General features: G+C 40.5%; 1 protein-coding gene and 1 long non-coding RNA gene across 3 annotated transcripts in view; both read right to left on the reverse strand.

Moving 5' to 3' along the window:
• LOC149983625 (uncharacterized) overlaps positions 1-23,256 on the reverse strand; it is a 184,449-nt gene that overhangs the window by 94,065 nt on the left and 67,128 nt on the right. The window lies entirely within an intron of this gene.
• Positions 299-22,772, reverse strand: selp (selectin P). 2 transcript variants are annotated; one of them, XM_036978889.2, is made up of 17 exons: positions 22,682-22,772; positions 22,473-22,551; positions 21,962-22,161; positions 20,704-20,896; positions 20,425-20,532; positions 20,048-20,233; positions 19,396-19,584; positions 8,786-8,971; positions 7,870-8,055; positions 7,218-7,403; positions 5,847-6,032; positions 4,913-5,098; positions 4,263-4,448; positions 3,138-3,323; positions 2,147-2,398; positions 1,785-1,892; positions 299-1,495 (listed from the first exon to the last, which is right to left on the reverse strand). In XM_036978889.2, exons 1-17 carry the CDS (start codon positions 22,730-22,732, stop codon positions 1,431-1,433), a joined length of 2,733 nt encoding a protein of 910 aa, XP_036834784.1. In that variant the 5' UTR covers positions 22,733-22,772; the 3' UTR covers positions 299-1,430. The 2 variants fall into 2 exon arrangements, with proteins under 2 accessions (XP_036834784.1, XP_036834785.1); XM_036978890.2 differs by lacking the exon at positions 4,263-4,448.

Below are 23,256 nucleotides of genomic sequence, written 5' to 3' on the forward strand. Positions count from 1 at the left end.
CAGGGTGAGAGGGGGCTGAGGTGGACAGTGAGACAGTGAAAGAGGGGGTGAGGTGGGCATATTTTCTCTACTTTTGCAAAAATGTTATACAGAATGTTATCAGATCTTCAACCAAAACCTAATATCAGATAAAGGGAACCTGAGTGAACAAATAACACAATCATTGCAAAATTCCTCCACAGCGACGTGAGAGACAGATCAACAACTACAGGAAGTGTTTGGTTGGAGTCATTACAGCTAAAAGGTGGCACAGCCAGTTATTGAGTGTAAGGGGGCAATTACTTTTCACACAGGGAAATTGGGTGTGGCATAATTTTGTTAATTAAATAAATAAAATAAGTATATATTGTTTTGTTATTCGTAAAAATAAAATACTTTTTTTTACAGCACTGCACATTCTGCAATCTATTGATCTCAATATATTGAATTCAACATTTGTCCAAGTGAACATGATGAGAAACATAGAAAGCCATGAGTTTGACTACAAGCTACATTCAGGTATGGGATCTTAATTTGATCAACCTGTTGTCACTGAGAATTTTCCTGCGTTGCAGGATTGACATAAATTCACTGAAAACCACTAACACACGATTATATTAACATTATTGCACTGTAATGTAGGCCAATTTCGGGCCAGCTAATAGCCTAACCACCGATCAAGCAACAGTACATCACGGAAAAGTGTGAATGGACTAAATGTTAAAATCCTGTTGATGCAAGATTATTTTGCTGCGACAATACTGGTCAAATTAAAATCCTACACATCTAACATCCATTAAAAAAGGTGAAATATGCAGAAATCACTCCGCCATTTCCTAGTTGCTAAAATTGGAATAGTTTTCCTAGTTTACACAAAACAGAGTGTAGAGAATCATTGTACCATCTAAATCTAAATCTAAATCGCTGTGATATATATTTTCAATCGCCCAGAAATATAGCATTTTCAGCTGTTTGAAGCTGGTGTACAAAAACCAGACAGTAAAAGATGCCAGAAACGAAACTTAAGAATGGGAAGCATAGAAATAGTATACATAGAACAGATATAACAGCTTCTTCGACTTATTTTCAATAATTACATATCTATAACTCACATTTCTACGTGAATCTGGTCTGGTCGCCCAAAAGTTATATATATATATTTTTTAGCTTTAACCTCTACTGACTCCCCATCGAAACTTAAGAATGGGAAGCATAGAAATAGTATACATAGAACAGATATAACAGCTTCTTAGACTTATTTTCAATAATGACATATCTATAACTCACATTTCTACGTGAATCTGGTCTATAACCAAAAGCCCATACACAAAAATAGGTATAGAAACAAAATGTATAAAAGGAACAGTGATGGCTTTAAATACATTGAAAGCAATTAACTCGTTATACAAAACCTTGTTTTACAGTACAATGTCATGAAGCACATTTCTTTTTTAAGAATTTTCAAAAGCAGGGTTCTCTCTTTCCTCCCATAACGAGTTGTCAAAGTGGAAGTCCCCTGTGACGGACCAGAAACAGGGATTGTTATTATGGAACGGGCTTTAACTGTACTTACATACTACTACAACAGTACTACACTTATATACTAATACTACTATAGTACTATAGTACCACTGCTTCTAACGCAGTAAGGCCTAACACAGTAAGACATTATAGATGAAAGAAAGATGACCCGTTTGGAATAGTATCACACGCAATACATTTCCTCCCCAAGCTCTGGTGCAATAGCTTGGTGACGAGGTTACACATATAATATGAAATACACGTCTTTAATTCATCTCTCTTACCTTTCTTGCGGAGCTTCTTTGCGGCCAGCATGCCCAGTCCCAGCAGTAGTAACAGCCCAGCAGCAGAGGCAGCTCCCACCACTGCATAGACCAGCATCCTAGAGGACTCTTTAACACAACAACCACAGTCACTATCCCTGACTCTATAGAACAACTAGTCACTATCTCTGACTCTATAGAACAACTAGTCACTATCTCTGACTCTGTAGAACAACCACAGTCACCACAGGGTCAGAACAGAGCAGATAAACCAAGAGGTCACCCTGTAAGGATGGATGCTATGCTGTAGTCGCATGAAATGAAAAAAATCAGGGGAAATTCAGTGTATATAATATTTGAAGTAAACAAATAGTCAGTACAACCTTGGACAGAGTTGATGTTTCTTTGGCAAGAGGGCACAAGGTCACTCCATTGTCCCTCTGAGGTGCAGGACAGCTCTTCTGTTCCGTTCAGATAGTAACCTTTGCTGCAGCTGAAGAGGCACAGAGAGCTGAAGCTAAACTCCCCTAGGGAGTGTGAGCAGTTCATGAAGGGTCCCTGGGTTGGTGGTGGGGTTGAGGATGGAGTGGGTGGTGGAGATGGCTGTCTGGGCAATAGGTTCTCACACTGGACCACTGTAGGGGTTAAATCAATCAATCAATCAATTAATGAAGAATATTTGTATATATCCCTCACTCACTTTGACAGGACGGCAAGTCTGTCAAGGTGAGTCTGTCAAGTATTTTATTTGATTTACCTTTATTTAACTAGGCAAGTCAGTTAAAAACAAATTCTTATTAACAATGATGGTCTACCCCGGTCAAATCCTAACCCGGACGATGCTGGCCCTATGGGACTCCCAATCCCGGCTGGTTGTGATACAGCCTGGAATCAAACCAGGGTCTGTAGTGACACCTCTAGCACTGCGATGCAGTGCCTTAGACCGCTGCGCCACTCGGGAGCCCCTCATGCCAGATATACTGTTTGTAATCCTTCAGCTAACCACAATAGTTTAGGTTCTCTGTTCCAACCCTGGATTTATTCAGTGAGGTGAAACAATTCAGAATGTTCTAGATAGAAATGAAGTGAATAGATCTGACACAGTTCCAAATCATACTTGACAATCACATCTGTTCTACATCACACATTTCTACCTAAACACCCCTGGTCTTACCCAGACAGACAGGAAGGGCGTGGCTCCAGTAACCCAGTGAGGAGCAATGGGTGGAGTTAGTTCCTACCAGAACAAAACCCTTCTCACACTCCAGGGTACAGGTGGAGCCATAGCTGAACTCATTCATAATGTATTCCTTTTGAATAAAGAATGGTTCTTATCACATTGAAACTCCCTCTAGTTGTCTTGGTTTAGCTCACGTTCACATGCAGGTGTGTGGTTGGTCCATTGTCCAGTAGATAAACAGGTGAGGTTGGTGTCTCCTCTCAGCAGGTAGCCCTCCTCACAGGAGAACCCACAGGAGGAGGTGAAGGAGGAAGCCCCCAGGGGGTCCACACAGGACATGTTCCCCATGGCAGGAGGGGACAGGGGGCCACACCTCACCACTGTAGTAGGCAGGGTTGGGGAGTAAGAAATGACATGTAATCGGATTAGAAAAACACAAACTACTCAGTTATGTTACCAGCAAAAATATTATAATCAGATTACAGACACTGTACTTTTGAAAAACTAGATGATTACTTCTTGGAAAACTTTAAAAGTAATAGAGAATGTTTGCCAAAAAATACATTCAAACACCTTTCTGTTTTCTCAGTCACATTTAATTCAGTAAGTATCTAAAAAAGGCGCAAGTTTAAGTTTGTTTGTTCTTCCTGAGCGAGTCTGACCACAAGTCAGAGATCTCTATGATAGCACACCAAATGATGACCACCAATCAGAGACCTCTATGATGACACACCAAATGATGACCACCAATCAGAGATCTCTATGATGACACACCAAACGATGACCACCAATCAGAGACCTCTTTGATGACACACCAAACGATGACCACCAATCAGAGACCTCTAGGATGACACACCAAACGATGACCACCAATCAGAGACCTCTATGATGACACACCTAATGTGTTTGATGGATACTTTTTGTCCTCTTCTAATGCCTCTTAAGGGGAAAGTCATCCAAAAGTAACCGAAATAAATCTGATTATGTTACTGAGGTTGGGTAATCAACACGTTACTGATTACAATGTTGTCCAGGTAACTAGTAACTAAAAGATTGCATTTACAAAGTAACCTACAAAACCCTGGTAACAGGATACAGATAAGAGAAGACGCAGAGAAACACACCACATTCACATCCTGATCCATAGAAAGCTAAATGAATAGTATTGCTGTAAGTAACGTACCTCTGTAACAATAAATAATTTGACTAAATGTGCATTATGATAATAATCTGTCCCTATTACTTATTTAAAAAGCTTCATTCTCGGCCCAGTAGATGGGGGTATGTATCCAGCATGGTTGGAAGATGTGGTGAGTTACCCAGACAGAGAGGGGCTCTCCTGCTCCATGTGCCCAGGGAGGTGCACTCTGTCTCAGCCAACCCGTTCAGCAGGAACCCCTCCTCACAGGAGAACAGACACTGGGACCCGTAGTGGAACTGACCATGGAGGTCAGAGCAGTTTATGGAGCCGTGCGGGGGAGAGGTTAAGATGTCGCACTGCTGAGCTGGAGGGGCACAGAGAGAAGTCGGATATGAGTGACACCAGACACATTCTGTGAATCCTTTACTTAACCAATAGCACATTGACTAAACACAAGTCATTTTAGGCTTCTACATTGGAACCCTGGGGGTTCAGAGAGAAATCTATATGAATATGTCTGATCTGACACAATTTCCAACAATAGATGACAGACAGACTATGGTTCTAGGTTGGAAAATAACAAAGGTTTTACAAAATGAGAGAGAAAATGGTTCTAGGTTGAAGATAAATGGTTAAGACAAGGATTCTAATATCCCAGAACTCTTTGCATAAATGAGGAAGAATTCAAACTATGGGATGAGCGATGCTGCTCAGCACTGGTTCCATGAATCTGTTTATTTTCTAAAGCTTCCACATGGAATCATTACATATTCCTAACCTGGGTATCTTCAACCTAGCTATGGTTTGAACTAGGATGTGGTGAGTTACCGAGACAGAGGGGGGCTCTCCTGCTCCATGTGCCCAGGGAGGTGCACTCTGTATCAGCCAACCCGTTCAGCAGGAACCCCTCCTCACAGGAGAACAGACACTGGGACCCGTAGTGGAACTGACCATGGAGGCCAGAGCAGTTCATGGAGCCATGCGGGGGAGAGGTTAAGATGTCGCACTGCAGAGCTGGAGGGATATAAAGAGGACACAGGTTGTGACACACAGGCCCAAGATAATCCTATTGTAATTACCCATTTATATTTATTTATTCCTATTATAATATGATATTTTATTTACCTTTATTTAACTAGACAATGACGGTCTACCCCGGTCAGTTAAAAGTAGTTTCATTTTATTTACAATGACGGTCTACCCCAGTCCAACCCTAACGATGCCCGGCCAATTATGCCACTCCAAATTACAGCTGGTTGTGATACAGCCTGAAATCGAATCAGGGTCTGTAGTGATGCCTCTAGCACTGAGATACAGTGCCTTAGACCGCTGCGCCACTCGGGAGCCCTCCATGCCAGATAAACTGTTTCTATATCCTTCAGCTGACCACCAATAGTTTAGGTTCTCCGTTCCAACCCTTTGGATTTATTCAGTGAGGTGAAACAATTCAGAATGTTCTAGATAGAAATGAAGTGAATAGATCTGACACAGTTCCAAATGATACTTGACAATCAATCCTGTTCTACACCACACATTTCCACCTGAACAACCCTGGTCTTACCCAGACAGACAGGAAGGGCGTGGCTCCAGTAACCCAGTGAGGAGCAATGGGTGGAGTTAGTTCCTACCAGAACAAAACCCTTCTCACACTCCAGGGTACAGGTGGAGCCATAGCTGAACTCATTCATAATGTATTCTTTTTGAATAAAGAATGGTTCTTATCACATTGAAAACTCCCTCTAGTTGTCTTGGTTTAGCTCACGTTCACATGCAGGTGTGTGGTTGGTCCATTGTCCAGTAGATAAACAGGTGAGGTTGGTGTCTCCTCTCAGCAGGTAGCCCTCCTCACAGGAGAACCCACAGGAGGAGGTGAAGGAGGAAGCCCCTAGGGGATCCACACAGGACATGTTCCCCATGGCAGGAGGGGACAGGGGGCCACACCTCACCACTGTAGTAGGCAGGGTTGGGGAGTAAGAAATGACATGTAATCGGATTAGAAAAACACAAACTACTCAGTTACGTTACCAGCAAAAATATTATAATCAGATTACAGACACTGTACTTTTGAAAAACTAGATGATTACTTCTTGGAAAACTTTAAAAGTAATAGAGAATGTTTGCCAAAAAATACATTCAAACACCTTTCTGTTTTCTCAGTCACATTTAATTCAGTAAGTATCTAAAAAAGGCGCAAGTTTAAGTTTGTTTGTTCTTCCTGAGCGAGTCTGACCACAAGTCAGAGACATCTGTGATGACACACCAAATGATGACCACCAATCAGAGACCTCTATGATAGCACACCAAATGATGACCACAAGTCAGAGACCTCTATGATGACACACCAAACGATGACCACCAATCAGAGACCTCTATGATGACACACCAAATGATGGCAACCAATCAGAGACCTCTATGATGACACACCAAATGAATGCAACCAATCAGAGATCTCTATGATGACACACCAAACGATGACCGCCAATCAGAGACCTCCATGATGACACACCAAGCGATGACCACCAATCAGAGACCTCTATGATGACACACCAAACGATGACCACCAATCAGAGACCTCTATGATGACACACAAAACGATGACCACCAATCAGAGACCTCTATGATGACACACCAAGCGATGACCACCAATCAGAGACCTCTATGATGACACACCAAACGATGACCACCAATCAGAGACCTCTATGATGACACACCTAATGTGTTTGATGGATACTTTTTGACCTCTTCTAATGCCTCTTAAGGGGAAAGTCATCCAAAAGTAACCGAAATAAATCTGATTATGTTACTGAGGTTGGATAATCAACACGTTACTGATTACAATGTTGTCCAGGTAACTAGTAACTAACAGATTGCATTTACAAAGTAACCTACAAAACCCTGGTAACAGGATACAGATAAGAGAAGACGCAGAGAAACACACCACATTCACATCCTGATCCATAGAAAGCTAAATTAATAGTAATGCTGTAAGTAACGTACCTCTGTAACAATAAATATTTTGACTAAATGTGCATTATGAGAATAATCTGTCCCTATATCTTATTTAAAAAGCTTCATTCTCGGCCCAGTAGATGGGGGTATGTATCCAGCATGGTTGGAAGATGTGGTGAGTTACCGAGACAGAGGGGGGCTCTCCTGCTCCATGTGCCCAGGGAGGTGCACTCTGTATCAGCCAACCCGTTCAGCAGGAAGCCCTCCTCACAGGAGAAAAGACACTGGGACCCGTAGTGGAACTGACCATGGAGGTCAGAGCAGTTTATGGAGCCGTGCGGGGGAGAGGTTAAGGTGTCGCACTGCTGAGCTGGAGGGGCACAGAGAGAAGTCGGATATGAGTGACACCAGACACATTCTGTGAATCCTTTACTTAACCAATAGCACATTGACTAAACACAAGTCATTTTAGGCTCCTACATTGGAACCCTGGGGGTTCAGAGAGAAATCTATATGAATATGTCTGATCTGACACAATTTCCAACAATAGATGACAGACAGACTATGGTTCTAGGTTGGAAAATAACAAAGGTTTTATTAATTGACAGAGAGAAAAGGGTTCTAGGTTGAAGATAAATGGTTAAGACAAGGATTCTAATATCCCAGAACTCTTTGCATAAATGAGGAAGAATTCAAACTATGGGATGAGCGATGCTGCTCAGCACTGGTTCCATGAATCTGTTTATTTTCTAAAGCTTCCACATGGAATCATTACATATTCCTAACCTGGGTATCTTCAACCTAGCTATGGTTTGAACTAGGATGTGGTGAGTTACCGAGACAGAGGGGGGCTCTCCTGCTCCATGTGCCCAGGGAGGTGCACTCTGTATCAGCCAACCCGTTCAGCAGGAATCCCTCCTCACAGGAGAACAGACACTGGGACCCGTAGTGGAACTGACCATGGAGGCCAGAGCAGTTCAGGGAGCCATGCGGGGGAGAGGTTAAGATGTCGCACTGCAGAGCTGGAGGGATATAAAGAGGACACAGGTTGTGACACACAGGCCCAAGATAATCCTATTATAATTACCCATTTATATTTATCTATTCCTATTATAATATGATATTTTATTTACCTTTATTTAACTAGGAAAGTCAGTTAAAAGCCGTTTTATTGTCAATGACGGCCTACCCCGGCCAAACCCTAACAATGCTGGGCCAATTATGCGACACCCTATGGGACTCCAAATTACAGCTGGTTGTGATACAGCCTGGAATTGAACCAGGGTCTGTAGTGATGCCCACTGAGATGCAGTGCCTTAGACCGCTGCGCCACTCGGAAGCCCTCCATGCCAGATAAACTGTTTCTAATCCTTCAGCTAACCACAATAGTTTAGGTTCTCTGTTCCAACCCTGGATTTATTCAGTGAGGTGAAACAATTCAGAATGTTCTAGATAGAAATGAAGTGAATAGATCTGACACAGTTCCAAATCATACATGCCAATCACATCTGTTCTACACCACACATTTCTACCTAAACACCCCTGGTCTTACCCTGACAGACAGGAAGGGCGTGGCTCCAGTAACCCAGTGAGGAGCAATGGGTGGAGTTAGTTCCTACCAGAACAAAACCCTTCTCACACTCCAGGGTACAGGTGGAGCCATAGCTGAACTCATTCATAATGTATTCTTTTTGAATAAATAATGGTTTTTATCACATTGAAACTCCCTCTAGTTGTCTTGGTTTAGCTCACGTTCACATGCAGGTGTGTGGTTGGTCCATTGTCCAGTAGATAAACAGGTGAGGTTGGTGTCTCCTCTCAGCAGGTAGCCCTCCTCACAGGAGAACCCACAGGAGGAGGTGAAGGAGGAAGCCCCCAGGGGGTCCACACAGGACATGTTCCCCATGGCAGGAGGGGACAGGGGGCCACACCTCACCACTGTTGTAGGATACAGGTAAGATAATAAAAGATTATGATTGTGTTCCCCTATTCAGACGTTGTTGACGCCAGAACTTACAACGTAACAGCTAACCCAGCGCTTCCCAAACTTTTTAAATTCATGTCCCCCTTTCATCATTGGGGAACATAACGCACCATGTGGTGGAGAGAAAGATTCCACGTTTTAAAGGTGATTCCCTTCAGGTCTACACATTATGCCATGTCTTATGTATCAAACGTTACAGCAATATATAAACACGATTAAAATACCTAGCTAAAAGCCTTAAGCTGCCATGGGCTTGTTGATCAACGGGACATTTCTGGCAAGTTATAAATAGGAACCACTTAGCTAATCACATATGTTATGGCAATCTGGTACCTGACGGCACAGTCGATGACGTGGCACACAACCATTGGTTGATGCGTGTCTGAGCAGGGGAACACGACCAAGGTAAGATAAGATTTATGGTCTGTTTCCACAGAACATTCACAGAACATCCACAGAAGGCACTGAGCTAATCAAGGCCAGTAGTCTTCCATAAGCTGATAATGTACCATGGGTTGATACAAGCATTGATCAAAGTATGTCATAAATATTCATAACCATAGATATACAGTGCCTTCAAAAATTATTCAGGCCCCTTGACTTTTCCACATTTTGTTACGTTACAGACTTATTCAAAAAAATACCCCATAATGACAAAGCAAAAACAGATTTAAAATTTTTGCTGATTTATAAAAATTTGAACAACTGAAATATCAAATTAACATAAGTATTCAGACCCTTTACTCAGTACTTTGTTGAAGCACCTTTGGCAGCGATTACAGCCTCGAGTCTTCTTGGGTATGACTCTACAAGCTTGACACACCTGTATTTGGGGAGTTTCTCTCATTCTTTGCAGATCCTCTCAAGCTCTGTCCGGTTGGATGGGGAGTGTTGCTGCACAGCTATTTGCAGGTCTCTCCAGAGATGTTCGATCGGGCTCAAGGACATTCAGAGACTTGTTCCGAAGCCACTCCTGCTTTGTCTTGGCTGTGTGATTAGGGTCGTTGTCCTGTTGGAAGGTAAACCTTCACTCCAGTCTGAGGTCCTGAGCGATCTGGAGCAGGTTTTCATCAAGGATCTCTCTGTACTTTGCTCCGTTAATCTTTCCTTCGATCCTGACTAGTCTCCAAGTCCCTGCCGCTGAGAAACATCCCCACAGCATGATGCTGCCACCACCATGCTTCACCGTAGGGAGGGTGCCAAGTTTCCTCCAGACGTTACGCTTGGCATTCAGGCAAAATAGTTCAATCTTGGTTTCATCAGACCAGAGAATATTTTTCTATTGGTTTGAGAGTCTTTAGGTGCCTTTTGGCAAACTCCAAGCGGGCTGTCATGTGCCTTTTACTGAGGAGTGGCTTCCGTCTGGCCACTCTACCATAAAGGCCTGATTGGTGGAGTGCTGCAGAGATGGTTGTCCTTCTGGAAATTTACCACAGGTGGACTCCAATTTATTTTATTTTTTACCTTTATTTAAGCTTTATTTAAGCAATCAAAGTTGTAGAAACATCTCAAGGATGATCAATGGAAACAGGATGCACCTGAGATCAATTTCAAGTCTCATAGCAAAGGGTCTGAATACTGATGTAATAAGGTATTTCCGTTTTTTTATACATTTGCTTAAAATGAAGGATAAAAACGTTTAGTTTTGTCATAATGACAAATGTGTCGTAATGGGGTATTGTGTCATAATGAGGTACTGTGTCAATATGGGGTATTGTGACATAATGGGGTATTGTGTCATTATGAAGTACTGTGTCATAAAGAGGTATTCTGTCATAATGGGGTATTGCGTCATAATGGGGTATTGTGTCATAAAGAGGTATTGTGTCATAAAGAGGTATTGTGTCACAATGGGATATTGTGTCATAAAGAGGTATTGTGTAATTATGGGGTACTGTGTCATAAAGAGGTATGTGTCATAAAGAGGTATTGTGTCACAATGGGGTATTGTGTCATAAAGAGGTATTGTGTCATAATGGGGTATTGTGTCACAATGGGGTATTGTGTCACAATGGGATATTGTGTCATAAAGAGGTATTGTGTAATTATGGGGTACTGTGTCATAATGGGGTATTGTGTCATAAAGAGGTATTGTGTCATAATGGGGTATTGTGTCATAAAGAGGTATTGTGTCAAAATGGGGCATTGTGTCATAAAGGGGTATTGTGTCATAATGGGGTATTGTGTCATAAAGAGGTATTGTGTCAAAATGGGGCATTGTGTCATAAAGGGGTATTGTGTCATAATGGGGTGTTGTGTCATAAAGAGGTATTGTGTCAAAATGGGGCATTGTGTCATAAAGGGGTATTGTGTCATAAAGATGTATTGTGTCATAATGGGGTATTGTGTCATAAAGAGGTATTGTGTCATAAAGAGATATTGTGTCATAATGGGGTATTGTGTCATAAAGAGGTATTATGTCATAATGGGGTATTGTGTCATAATAGGGGTATTGTGTCATAAAGAGGTATTGTGTCAAAGAGGTATTGTGTCATAATGGGGTATTGTGTCATAAAGAGGTATTGTGTCATAATGGGGTATTGTGTCATAAAGGGGTATTGTGTCATAAAGCGGTATTGTGTCATAATGGGGTATTGAGTCATAAAGAGGTATTGTGTCATAATGGGGTATTGTGTCATAATGGGGTATTGTGTCATAATGGGGTATTGTGTCATAATGGGGTATTGTGTCATAAAGAGGTATTGTGTCATAATGGGGTATTGTGTCATAAAGAGGTATTGTGTCATAATGGGGTATTGTGTCATAAAGAGGTATTGTGTCATAATGGGGTATTGTGTCATAAAGAGGTATTGTGTCATAATGGGGTATTGTGTCATAAAGGGGTATTGTGTCATAATGGGGTATTGTGTCATAAAGAGGTATTGTGTCATAATGGGGTATTGTGTCATAATGGGGTATTGTGTCATAATGGGGTATTGTGTCATAAAGAGGTATTGTGTCATAAAGAGGTATTGTGTCATAATGGGTTATTGTGTCATAATGGGGTATTGTGTCATAATGGGGTATTGTATGCCCATGATTGGCAATGATGTTCAGCTATCGTATGGCATTCAAATGTTGCTCCACTTTTATCAAGAAGCCCAATGTGTAACATGAAAACACACCCCACACCGGCCTGCAATGTTGACACACGGCATGATGGATGCATGTACTCGTGGTTTTCTCCATACTCTAGTCCTCCCATCAGCGTGACACAGCAGGAACCCGGGATTCATCAGACCAGGCAATGTTTTTACATTCTACTGTGTCTAATGTTTTCATCCTTAGCCCGCTGCAACCGCAGTTTCTTGTTATTTGCCGAAAGAAGTCGAACTCTGTAAGGTCATCAGCTGCCATACCCCCTTCGTGCCAAGATTACAAGGAGTTGTGTATTATTTTATGGGTCTTTGGGCACCAGTGTTGTACTGAACTGTCAGTTGACTAACTGTAGCCCATGACATACTCTAGACTCACAATTCGTGTCAGCCTCCTTTGTCCTCTTTCATCAATGATCTGCTTTCGACCACTGTCCTGCCATTGGCTGGATGTCCTTTGGATGGTGGACCATTCTTGATACACACGGGAAACTGCTGAGCGTGAAAAGCCCAGCAGCGTTGCAGTTCTTGACACAAACCTGTGCGCCTGGCACCTACTACCATAACCCGTTGAAAATCTCAACTTCCGGCGCCGACAGAGATGGCCGCCTCGCTTCGCGTTCCTAGGAAACTATGCAGTTTTTTGTTTTTTTACGTGTTATTTCTTACATTAGTACCCCAGGTCATCTTAGGTTTCATTACATACAGTCGAGAAGAACTACTGAATATAAGATCAGCGTCAACTCACCATCAGTACGACCAAGAATATGTTTTTCGCGACGCGGATCCTGTGTTCTGCCTTACAAACAGGACAACGGAGTGAATCCTATGCAGCGACCCAAAAAAACGACTCCGAAAGAGAGGGAAACGAGGCGGTCTTCTGGTCAGACTCCGGAGACGGGCACACCGTGCACCACTCCCTAGCATTCTTCTTGCCAATGTCCAGTCTCTTGACAACAAGGTTGATGAAATCCGAGCATGGGTAGCATTCCAGAGGGACATCAGAGACTGTAACGTCCTTTGCTTCACTGAAATATGGCTCACTGGAGAGACTCTATCCGAAGCGGTGCAGCCAACGGGTTTCTCCACGCATCGCGCTGACAGAAACAAACCTCTTTCTGGTAAGAAGAGGGGCGGGGGTGTATGCCTCATGGCCAACGTGACATGGTGTGATGAAAGAAACATACAATAACTCAAATCCTTCTGTTCACCTGATTTAGAATTCCTCACAATCAAATGTCGACCGCATTATCTACCAAGAGAATTCTCTTCGATTATAATCACAGCCGTATATATTCCCCCCCAAGCAGACACATCGATGGCTCTGAACGAACTTTATTTAACTCTCTGCAAACTGGAAACGATTTATCCGGAGGCTGCATTCATTGTAGCTGGGGATTTTAACAAGGCTAATCTGAAAACAAGACTCCCTAAATTTGATCAGCATATCGATTGCGCAACCAGGGGTGGAAAGACCTTGGATCATTGTTACTCTAACTTCCACGACGCATATAAGGCCCTGCCCCGCCCCCCTTTCGGAAAAGCTGACCACGACTCCATTTTGTTGATCCCTGCCTACAGACAGAAACTAAAACAAGAGGCTCCCACGCTGAGGTCTGTCCAATGCTGGTCCGACCAAGCTGACTCCACACTCCAAGACTGCTTCCATCACGTGGACTGGGAGATGTTTCGTATTGCGTCAGATAACAACATTGGCGAATACGCTGATTCGGTGTGCGAGTTCATTAGAACGTGCGTTGAAGATGTCGTTCCCATAGCAACGATTAAAACATTCCCTAACCAGAAACTGTGGATTGATGGCAGCATTCGTGTGAAACTGAAAGCGCGAACCACTGCTTTTAATCAGGGCAAGGTGTCTGGTAACATGACCGAATACAAACAGTGCAGCTATTCCCTCCGCAAGGCTATCAAACAAGCTAAGCGCCAGTACAGAGACAAAGTAGAATCTCAATTCAACGGCTCAGACACAAGAGGCATGTGGCAGGGTCTACAGTCAATCACGGACTACAGGAAGAAATCCAGCCCAGTCACGGACCAGGATGTCTTGCTCCCAGGCAGACTAAATAACTTTTTTGCCCGCTTTGAGGACACAGACAAACTGAATTGGTCCACTCACACAGACAGCATCGTGAAGAAGGCGCAGCAGCGCCTCTTCAACCTCAGGAGGCTGAAGAAATTTGGCTTGTCACCAAAAGCACTCACAAACTTCTACAGATGCACAATCGAGAGCATCCTGGCGGGCTGTATCACCGCCTGGTATGGCAACTGCACCGCCCTCAACCGTAAGGCTCTCCAGAGGGTAGTGAGGTCTGCACAACGCATCACCGGGGGCAAACTACCTGCCCTCCAGGACACCTACACCACCCGATGTCACAGGAAGGCCATAAAGATCATCAAGGACATCAACCACCCGAGCCACTGCCTGTTCACCCCGTTATCATCCAGAAGGCGAGGTCAGTACAGGTGCATCAAAGCTGGGACCGAGAGACTGAAAAACAGCTTCTATCTCAAGGCCATCAGACTGTTAAACAGCCACCACTAACACTGAGTGGCTGCTGCCAACACACTGACACGGACTCAACTCCAGCCACTTTAATAATGGGAATTGATGGGAAATTATGTAAATATATCACTAGCCACTTTAAACAATGCTACCTTATATAATGTTACTTACCCTACATTATTCATCTCATATGCATACGTATATACTGTACTCTATATCATCGACTGTATCCTTATGTAATACATGTATCACTAGCCACTTTAAACTATGCCACTTTGTTTACATACTCATCTCATTTGTACATACTGTACTCGATACCATCTACTGTATCTTGCCTATGCTGCTCTGTACCATCACTCATTCATATATCCTTATGTACATATCCTTTATCCCCTTACACTGTGTACAAGACAGTAGTTTTGGAATTGTTAGTTAGATTACTTGTTATTACTGCATTGTCGGAACTAGAAGCACAAGCATTTCGCTACACTCGCATTAACATCTGCTAACCATGTGTATGTGACAAATAAAATTTGATTTGATTTGATTTGAAAAGCACTTCAATCTTTTGTCTTGCCCCATTCACCCTCTGAATGGCAATCATACACAAGCCATGTCTCACTTGGCCATGTCTCAATCAATCCTTCTTGTGCCTAATGTTTTGTGCACTCAGTTTACAGTATGAGTTACACACTGCGGGGAACTACTTTAGAGTTAATATGTACGCTGTGCGCACAGTCTATTTATGTTCAAAAGGAGACTGATATCTAAAGCAATATCATCTAATAAGGCAAGGAAAAAACGTAGACCCACAAGCCACTGCGGCACCTCTTAATGAGTTCCGTTTTTTTTTTTTCACGATGATGATTGTAGAAGCTGTAGATGAGGGTTGGTTCCTGGAGTGCCGCTGATACTGCAAGATTTGGTCCTAACAACGCACCACAATGAGCTACTTAGTTAATTCGTCAGTTCAGTGATTGCTTACGCTCCACACACCTGGTCTACTTTCGTTTTGTACACCGACTTCAAATTGATTAAAATGTAAACAAATGTGGTTAAAGAAAATATATTTCTTATATATATGAATATACAAATATATTTCTTATATATATTAATATATAAATATATTTCTTATATATATGAATATATAAATATATTTCTTATATATATTAATATATAAATATATTTCTTATATATATTAATATATAAATATATTTCTTATATATATGAATATATAAATATATTTCTTATATATATTAATATATAAATATATTTCTTATATATATGAATATATAAATATATTTCTTATATATATTAATATATAAATATATTTCTTATATATATGAATATATAAATATATTTCTTATATATATTAATATATAAATATATTTCTTATATATATTAATATATAAATATATTTCTTATATATATTAATATATAAATATATTTCTTATATATATTAATATATAAATATATTTCTTATATATATGAATATATAAATATATTTCTTATATATATTAATATATAAATATATTTCTTATATATATGAATATATAAATATATTTCTTATATATATGAATATATAAATATATTTCTTATATATATGAATATATAAATATATTTCTTATATATATGAATATATAAATATATTTCTTATATATATGAATATATAAATATATTTCTTATATATATTAATATATAAATATATTTCTTATATATATGAATATATAAATATATTTCTTATATATATGAATATATAAATATATTTCTTATATATATGAATATATAAATATATTTCTTATATATATGAATATATAAATATATTTCTTATATATATGAATATATAAATATATTTCTTATATATATTAATATATAAATATATTTCTTATATATATGAATATATAAATATATTTCTTATATATATTAATATATAAATATATTTCTTATATATATGAATATATAAATATATATATTAATATATAAATATATTTCTTATATATATTAATATATAAATATATTTCTTATATATATGAATATATAAATATATAAATATATTTCTTATATATATTAATATATAAATATATTTCAACGATTATTTACACTATACTTGTTTGTTTTTTCACATAAACTGAAATTAGGCAAACTATTAGAATTTGTGCAACTTGCTATGCAGGTTTGATGCAATTTTCTACCTTTCATTTAATTTATTTTCATATTTATTATCAATTATTGTAAATTAATATTATTGTAGGCCTATTTAATCATCTAAACCAGTTCTTTAAAGAGCCTATGCAAAAAGTGTTTTGTTACATTTTGTTGAGACATTTTAGTCGGCTAAATTAAGTTCTGTCTTTTTTAATTTTGTGCTAATTTAGTTCATACGTGTCATTTGTTGGGTAGGCAATGACCTTTTGTTGATAAGAGCTGCACTATAGGCCTAGCTTGTTCAAAACGTTTTTAAAGGTGGAATTCAGCTGAGACATTTTCGTTGGCCAAATTCAATATAATAGAATCACCAGTTGGCCTTACTATGCTACTGACACTCAAACCATGAAAATGAAAAAACAGATTCTAAACTTCAGTTAATGTCGCAATAACAGCAACATGTATCATATTTTCCCTATAAACAATGCCTTGAGTTACTTTTGATATTACCCTAAAAAAAAGTGAATTCACTTTTGTGAAGGTTCGGTGTGGTAGGTAATTTCCCCCCCAACATCTGACACCCCCTAACTTCGGACACTCTCTAGCGGTTAATTCACCTCGAGCTGATTAATCTGTAAAACAAATTGAGACATTATTTGGTTATGACACTGAAGAAGATGTTGGTGAGGAACCATTTTTAGGAGTCTACAGGAGGGCGCCATTGGCAACGCAATGAAAAGTTGACAGGGAAGCCATTTTGTTTTTTCACTGGAAGGCTAGTGAAACACTTTGGACACGAGGTTGGTGTCTCTTTTTTCAACTAAATTAAACGGATATATATATTGTAATTTAACAAAACAGTAATGGGGCCAATAACTAGGTACTGTATGCCGATAAACCTCTTATCAAAAAGCTGATTTTACTCGTATTTCCACTGAAATGTCAAACATGCTAATACATTTTTTTTTATGACACCAATAATCACACAACTTTGATGGGTTTGATGACACTGATTGAAGGTAATATATTTCTAAAACGCTGTTGAATATGCAGATAGTACGGGATGCTACTGGTATGTTAATTATTAGGTTTAGCTACTGCAGGCCAATGAAGGCAGTTGAACTTGAGGTGAGGAGGAATGTTTTAGGCCTACTAGAGTTATATTCTGATAGAACATGTTCAGACTCCTTCTGTACGCCTATATCGGTAGAGCAGTAGTAGCCTATCTGACAAGTATAAAAGAAATCCATGTTGTTGCTGTTAGCATGTCTCTATCTTTCTTCCGGTCTCTCTAGGGCTAGCACTACGCTTGTCTGCCTTTAATATATAGGTTTTTATACGAATGTCATGTGGACACGCCCTGATGCAACTTCGTGCTCAACTCTCTGACAGCAGAACCGTGAGGTAGACAATAAAACAATAGACTATAAAGTTTTGCATGTGCTAGTCTACACATCGAAACAAAACAAATAGCCCTAGTTTTTTTGTTTGTAATTTGCTATAGGCAGTTTTTAAGGATACATAACTGTGGATAATTTCACCAATATCGCTGGCAGCGCCCAGTTGGTTGTTTCATTCTCTCTCTCTTTCTATTCTCGGATCTGAATGGGTCTCTCGGGTTTCCAAACCAGTACTGGTCTGTTTGGGTCTGTTTTTCCACGGTTCTTTTTGGAACGGGGCTCTGTTTTTAATTGTTTTATTTATGCATATCTGGTCGGGTGGGAAAGCCACGGATCCATTTCGGAACGTTTTGGACCCATGAAGACCTGTACTTCACAGTTCGTTGGCACTCTCCAAAAGCAATAGGGTAAAGAGTTAGATTAGGGTGAAGAGTTAGATTAGGGTAAAGAGTGAGATTAGGGTAAAGAGTTAGATTAGGGTAAAGAGTGAGATTAGGGTAAAGAGCGAGATTAGGGTAAAGAGTGAGATTAGGGTAAAGAGTTAGATTAGGGTAAAGAGTGAGATTGGGGTAAAGAGTGAGATTAGGGTAAAGAGCGAGATTAGGGTAAAGAGTGAGATTAGGGTAAAGAGTGAGATTAGGGTAAAGAGTGAGATTAGGGTAAAGAGTGAGATTAGGGTAAAGAGTGAGATTAGGGTAAAGAGTGAGATTGGAGTGACAGCAAAAAAACATTCAGACTCTAGGAGTCGCCAACCAACTCCCAATCCATACAATGTAATGTAAAGAAGTTAGGGACTGTCTTTAGTTTAACAAAAAAACGTCAGGGACTGTCATAAATAGCATGGGTTACAGACTGTATGGTTGACAACATGGCTGACAACATGGTTCAGATAGAGTGAGGCTCAATCAGAAAAAAGGATTTTGGACAACAAATTAACAGCCAGGGTTTTGTGTTCAGTGGCAGAACAGGATGTCACAGAAAAAGTGACAGTTTGAAAGTATTTCATCAGGTCATATTTCCCCAAGAAGACAACTATTTCACAACAGTTCAACATTTTAAATAGTGGAGATTAACAGAGGGTGCGGTCAAGTGAAGGACTGGGAGGAGACATAGTACTTCTGTTGCAATTCTTGACATTTTATTTTCTCTCACTTTGACCTGACATTCAACAGGTGTATTAGTAGCTACTATCCCATGGTGACAGTGATACATACCTGTGCAGGTGGAGACGTTGCCTGTCCACTGTCCTGTGTGGTCACACTGAATCCTGTCTGGTCCTATTAGGTCAAACCCCAAATCACAGTTGAATTCACATGTGGAGTTATAACTGTGCAGGGCGATGGGGTTACTGCAGTTCATAGTCCCTCTATGAGGACCACTGTCCAGCGCTGGACACTGTTTGACTGAAGGGGGCAATAAGAGAAATGTTGTTTAAACTCAATAGGGCAGAACGTCAATGTGTCAAGCCTAAAAAATGCTGGTTTATGAGCCTCGTTACACAACGTTATGTGAATTTGGATTAGTCAGGTAGCCCTCTTAAATAAGGATGCAGGCCCCGATAATGTCAGCTTTAGGAATGTCTTTAGTAAGATTAAACTGTTTATTGTTGCAGAGCATTATGGGTACTGTTGTATTTTAGCCTTTATTTAACTAGGCAAGTCAGTTAAGAGCAAAATCTTATCTACAATGATAGACTAGGAACAGTGGATTTACTGCCTTGTTCAGGGGCAGAACGACAGATTTTTACCTTGTCAGCTCTGGGATTTGATCTAGCAACCTTACAGTTACTGTCCCAACACCCTAACCTCTAGGCCACTAACCTAACCGCCCCAGTACATCGTGCTATACCCTCCTGCTCTCCCATACCTTGGCACTGAGCGGCAGGGTGGTCCCAGAACCCTGTGGCCTGGCAGAACAGTTGTGATGCCCCCTGCAGCTGGTATCCCCGGGCACAGTGGAACTGGCAAGAGGAGTTGAAGGCAAACAGCCCATGAGGATGATCACAGTTCACTGAACCCTGCTCTGGGTCCGACACAGTGTCACACTCTACGGCTGACAGAGAGAGAGGCAGAGAGACTAGATTATCAATGACAACAAACAAGCATACTGAATACTGACATGTCATTGAAGTTGAACTCAGGTAACTATTTGGGTTCACCTCTATACAGAAAACCATGGAGTTATTCCCGTAGATGAATAAGAATGGTCAAGACCTTATGAATGTATTATACAGGTTAACTCACCTTCCTGGCACCGGGGGCCCTTGAAGCCAGGGTCACACTGGCAGGTGTAGTTCCCTATGTTCTCTAAACACTCTGCATGGGCGCTGCAGCAATGCTCTGAGCAAGAAGCTACACACACACACACACACACACACACACACACACACACACACACACACACACACACACACACACACACACACACACACACACACACACACACAGGGGAGTAGACAAATAGAGGACTTAAGAAAATACACACACACATACACACACACACACACACACACACTCTTCTACCTGTGTAGCAGAGGGCTCCCTTCTTTTTTGTGCATCTCTCATCGTTCCACTTGGCTTCGTCCTTTCCTCTTTTGATGTAGATCTCCACACAGTCCTGTCCGTCCCCTATGTTGTTGGGCTCCCCGACGGCCCAGTTCTCCGCCTCTTTGGTCAGTGTCTTGTTAGTCCCCGTCCAGGTCCACATCTCATTCACCTGATAGATTGACATAATTTATTTAAATAATACAAAATAAAAATAGAAAAGATGTGCAGCCACAATATAAATGAAATAGCAATGCATTTAAAAACAATAGAGATTAGTACATTAAATAAACCAGCGACACATTTTCTGCTAGATTAACCTCTTGTAGTAAGACAGACTAATCTGTCAGTCCACAGTAAAACAGACTAATCTGTCAGTCCACAGTAAGACAGACTAATCTGTCAGTCCACAGTAAGACAGACTAATCTGTCAGTCCACAGTAAGACAGACTAATCTGTCAGTCCACAGTAAAACAGACTAATCTGTCAGTCCACAGTAAGACAGACTAATCTGTCAGTCCACAGTAAGACAGACTAATCTGTCAGTGCACAGTAAGACAGACTAATCTGTCAGTCCACAGTAAGACAGACTAATCTGTCAGTCCACAGTAAGACAGACTAATCTGTCAGTCCACAGTAAGACAGACTAATCTGTCAGTCCACAGTAAGACAGACTAATCTGTCAGTCCACAGTAAAACAGACTAATCTGTCAGTCCACAGTAAGACAGACTAATCTGTCAGTCCACAGTAAGACAGACTAATCTGTCAGTCCACAGTAAGACAGACTAATCTGTCAGTCCACAGTAAGACAGACTAATCTGTCAGTCCACAGTAAGACAGACTAATCTGTCAGTCCACAGTAAGACAGACTAATCTGTCAGTCCACAGTAAAACAGACTAATCTGTCAGTCCACAGTAAGACAGACTAATCTGTCAGTCCACAGTAAGACAGACTAATCTGTCAGTCCACAGTAAGACAGACTAATCTGTCAGTCCACAGTAAGACAGACTAATCTGTCAGTCCACAGTAAGACAGACTAATCTGTCAGTCCACAGTAAGACAGACTAATCTGTCAGTCCACAGTAAGACAGACTAATCTGTCAGTCCACAGTAAGACAGACTAATCTGTCAGTCCACAGTAAGACAGACTAATCTGTCAGTCCACAGTAAGACAGACTAATCTGTCAGTCCACAGTACACTCCTGTGGATAAAGTAACAGAGGACGGAGACCAACCTTGCGGAGGCCGATCCAGTAGTATTGTGAGTTCTTAGGGAGCATGGTGTTGAGATAGACGATCTCCTCCTGGTTCTGGATGGCCACCATGTCCGTGTAGTCCTGCCTGCACCACTGGCGGGCCGAATCCCAGTCCAGATTCTGGTTGACGCTGTAGTTATATGTCCAGGCCTGGACACCTCCTGTCTCACCTGTTAAGTCTGAGGGCCAATGAAAACAGAGGCAATACTTTCCATTTTGAAGGGGCAATCTACAGTTGCTACATTTATTTCGGTACTTTTAAATTACTGATATGTACTCATTGAGTCCTGAAGAATATAATTTATGAACACCTCATGAGTTTAGTTCACTGTTTATGTTGCTCTTCTGCCCGCATAGCAATGCTGTAATTAGTAGCATTTGCTATTTAGTAATTCCTTGATTTGATTTGAATGGTTTTGGTTATTAAAAGTAAGAGAACATTTCTGTCTGATAGTCAGGCAGTTGTAAACATCAGGTTGCTCTGTCTTACCTTGGTAGATTGTCATCAATAGAATCACCAGCAACCTATTATATAGGCTCTGTCTGAGATAGTTGGACCACGGAAGCATCTGGAAAACGTAACCAATATATCAACACTAAAACAACAATCAAACTGGATTGTACAATTTGACTGAATGTTACGATACAACAAAGCATAGAAATTTGCAATTGTACAGGAATAATCATAAGATAACCTACCTCTTTGGGGAGACTAATAAAATGTGCTCTTTTCCGTGTCATCACACCCATCCAAATGAACTGTGTAAGAGGTGCAATTTCCTTTCAGAATGAGTCAACACCAGACTTACTAATCTGATCATCAAACTGTCTACTGTGAAAAAGTAGCCCCTTTCCTGCAGTCGAATGACCAAAGCGCCCTCTAGTGGCCTCATAGGTGGAACATATTCTTCATTATTTCCTCATTAATAAACAAAACAAAAGTTTTTGTTATATTTCAGTCGTCTGTGATGTGTATATAAAGTGTAATATTGGGATGCAAACTCAACATTGAATACATTTAAACATGGTACAGGTGTCTTATTTTGGTTAAGTCCATAACATACCTGTGTGTGAGGTGTATACTTTAATTTCAAAGTAGATGTGTTTATGACTACCAAGAAACACTCTGTGTGACCCTGATTTAGCCCACTGCAGTAAAAGGTGAAGAAAATATATTTTTTAATTATGACTTCCTTTGCAATTTATAGGAACGCATACACACTCACGCCCAGTGCTTGAAGCGTGAAGAAAAAGGTGTTGTTCCCACGCACACT

The sequence above is a fragment of the Oncorhynchus mykiss genome, chromosome 5 (genome assembly GCF_057628025.1).
Source record: "Oncorhynchus mykiss isolate SJ-2025 chromosome 5, ASM5762802v1, whole genome shotgun sequence".
NCBI classification, from domain to species: domain Eukaryota; kingdom Metazoa; phylum Chordata; class Actinopteri; order Salmoniformes; family Salmonidae; genus Oncorhynchus; species Oncorhynchus mykiss.

Coding starts and splice junctions, on each gene's coding strand:
- selp (XM_036978889.2), bottom strand. CDS start 22,732: ATGGGTGTGATGACACGGAAAAGAGCACATTTTATTAGTCTCCCCAAA. Junction 20,897..21,961: donor ACTGGATCGGCCTCCGCAAG/GTTGGTCTCCGT, acceptor TCAATCTATCAG/GTGAATGAGATGTGGACCTG. Junction 4,449..4,912: donor GAGAGCCCCCCTCTGTCTCG/GTAACTCACCAC, acceptor GTGCCCCTCCAG/CTCAGCAGTGCGACATCTTA.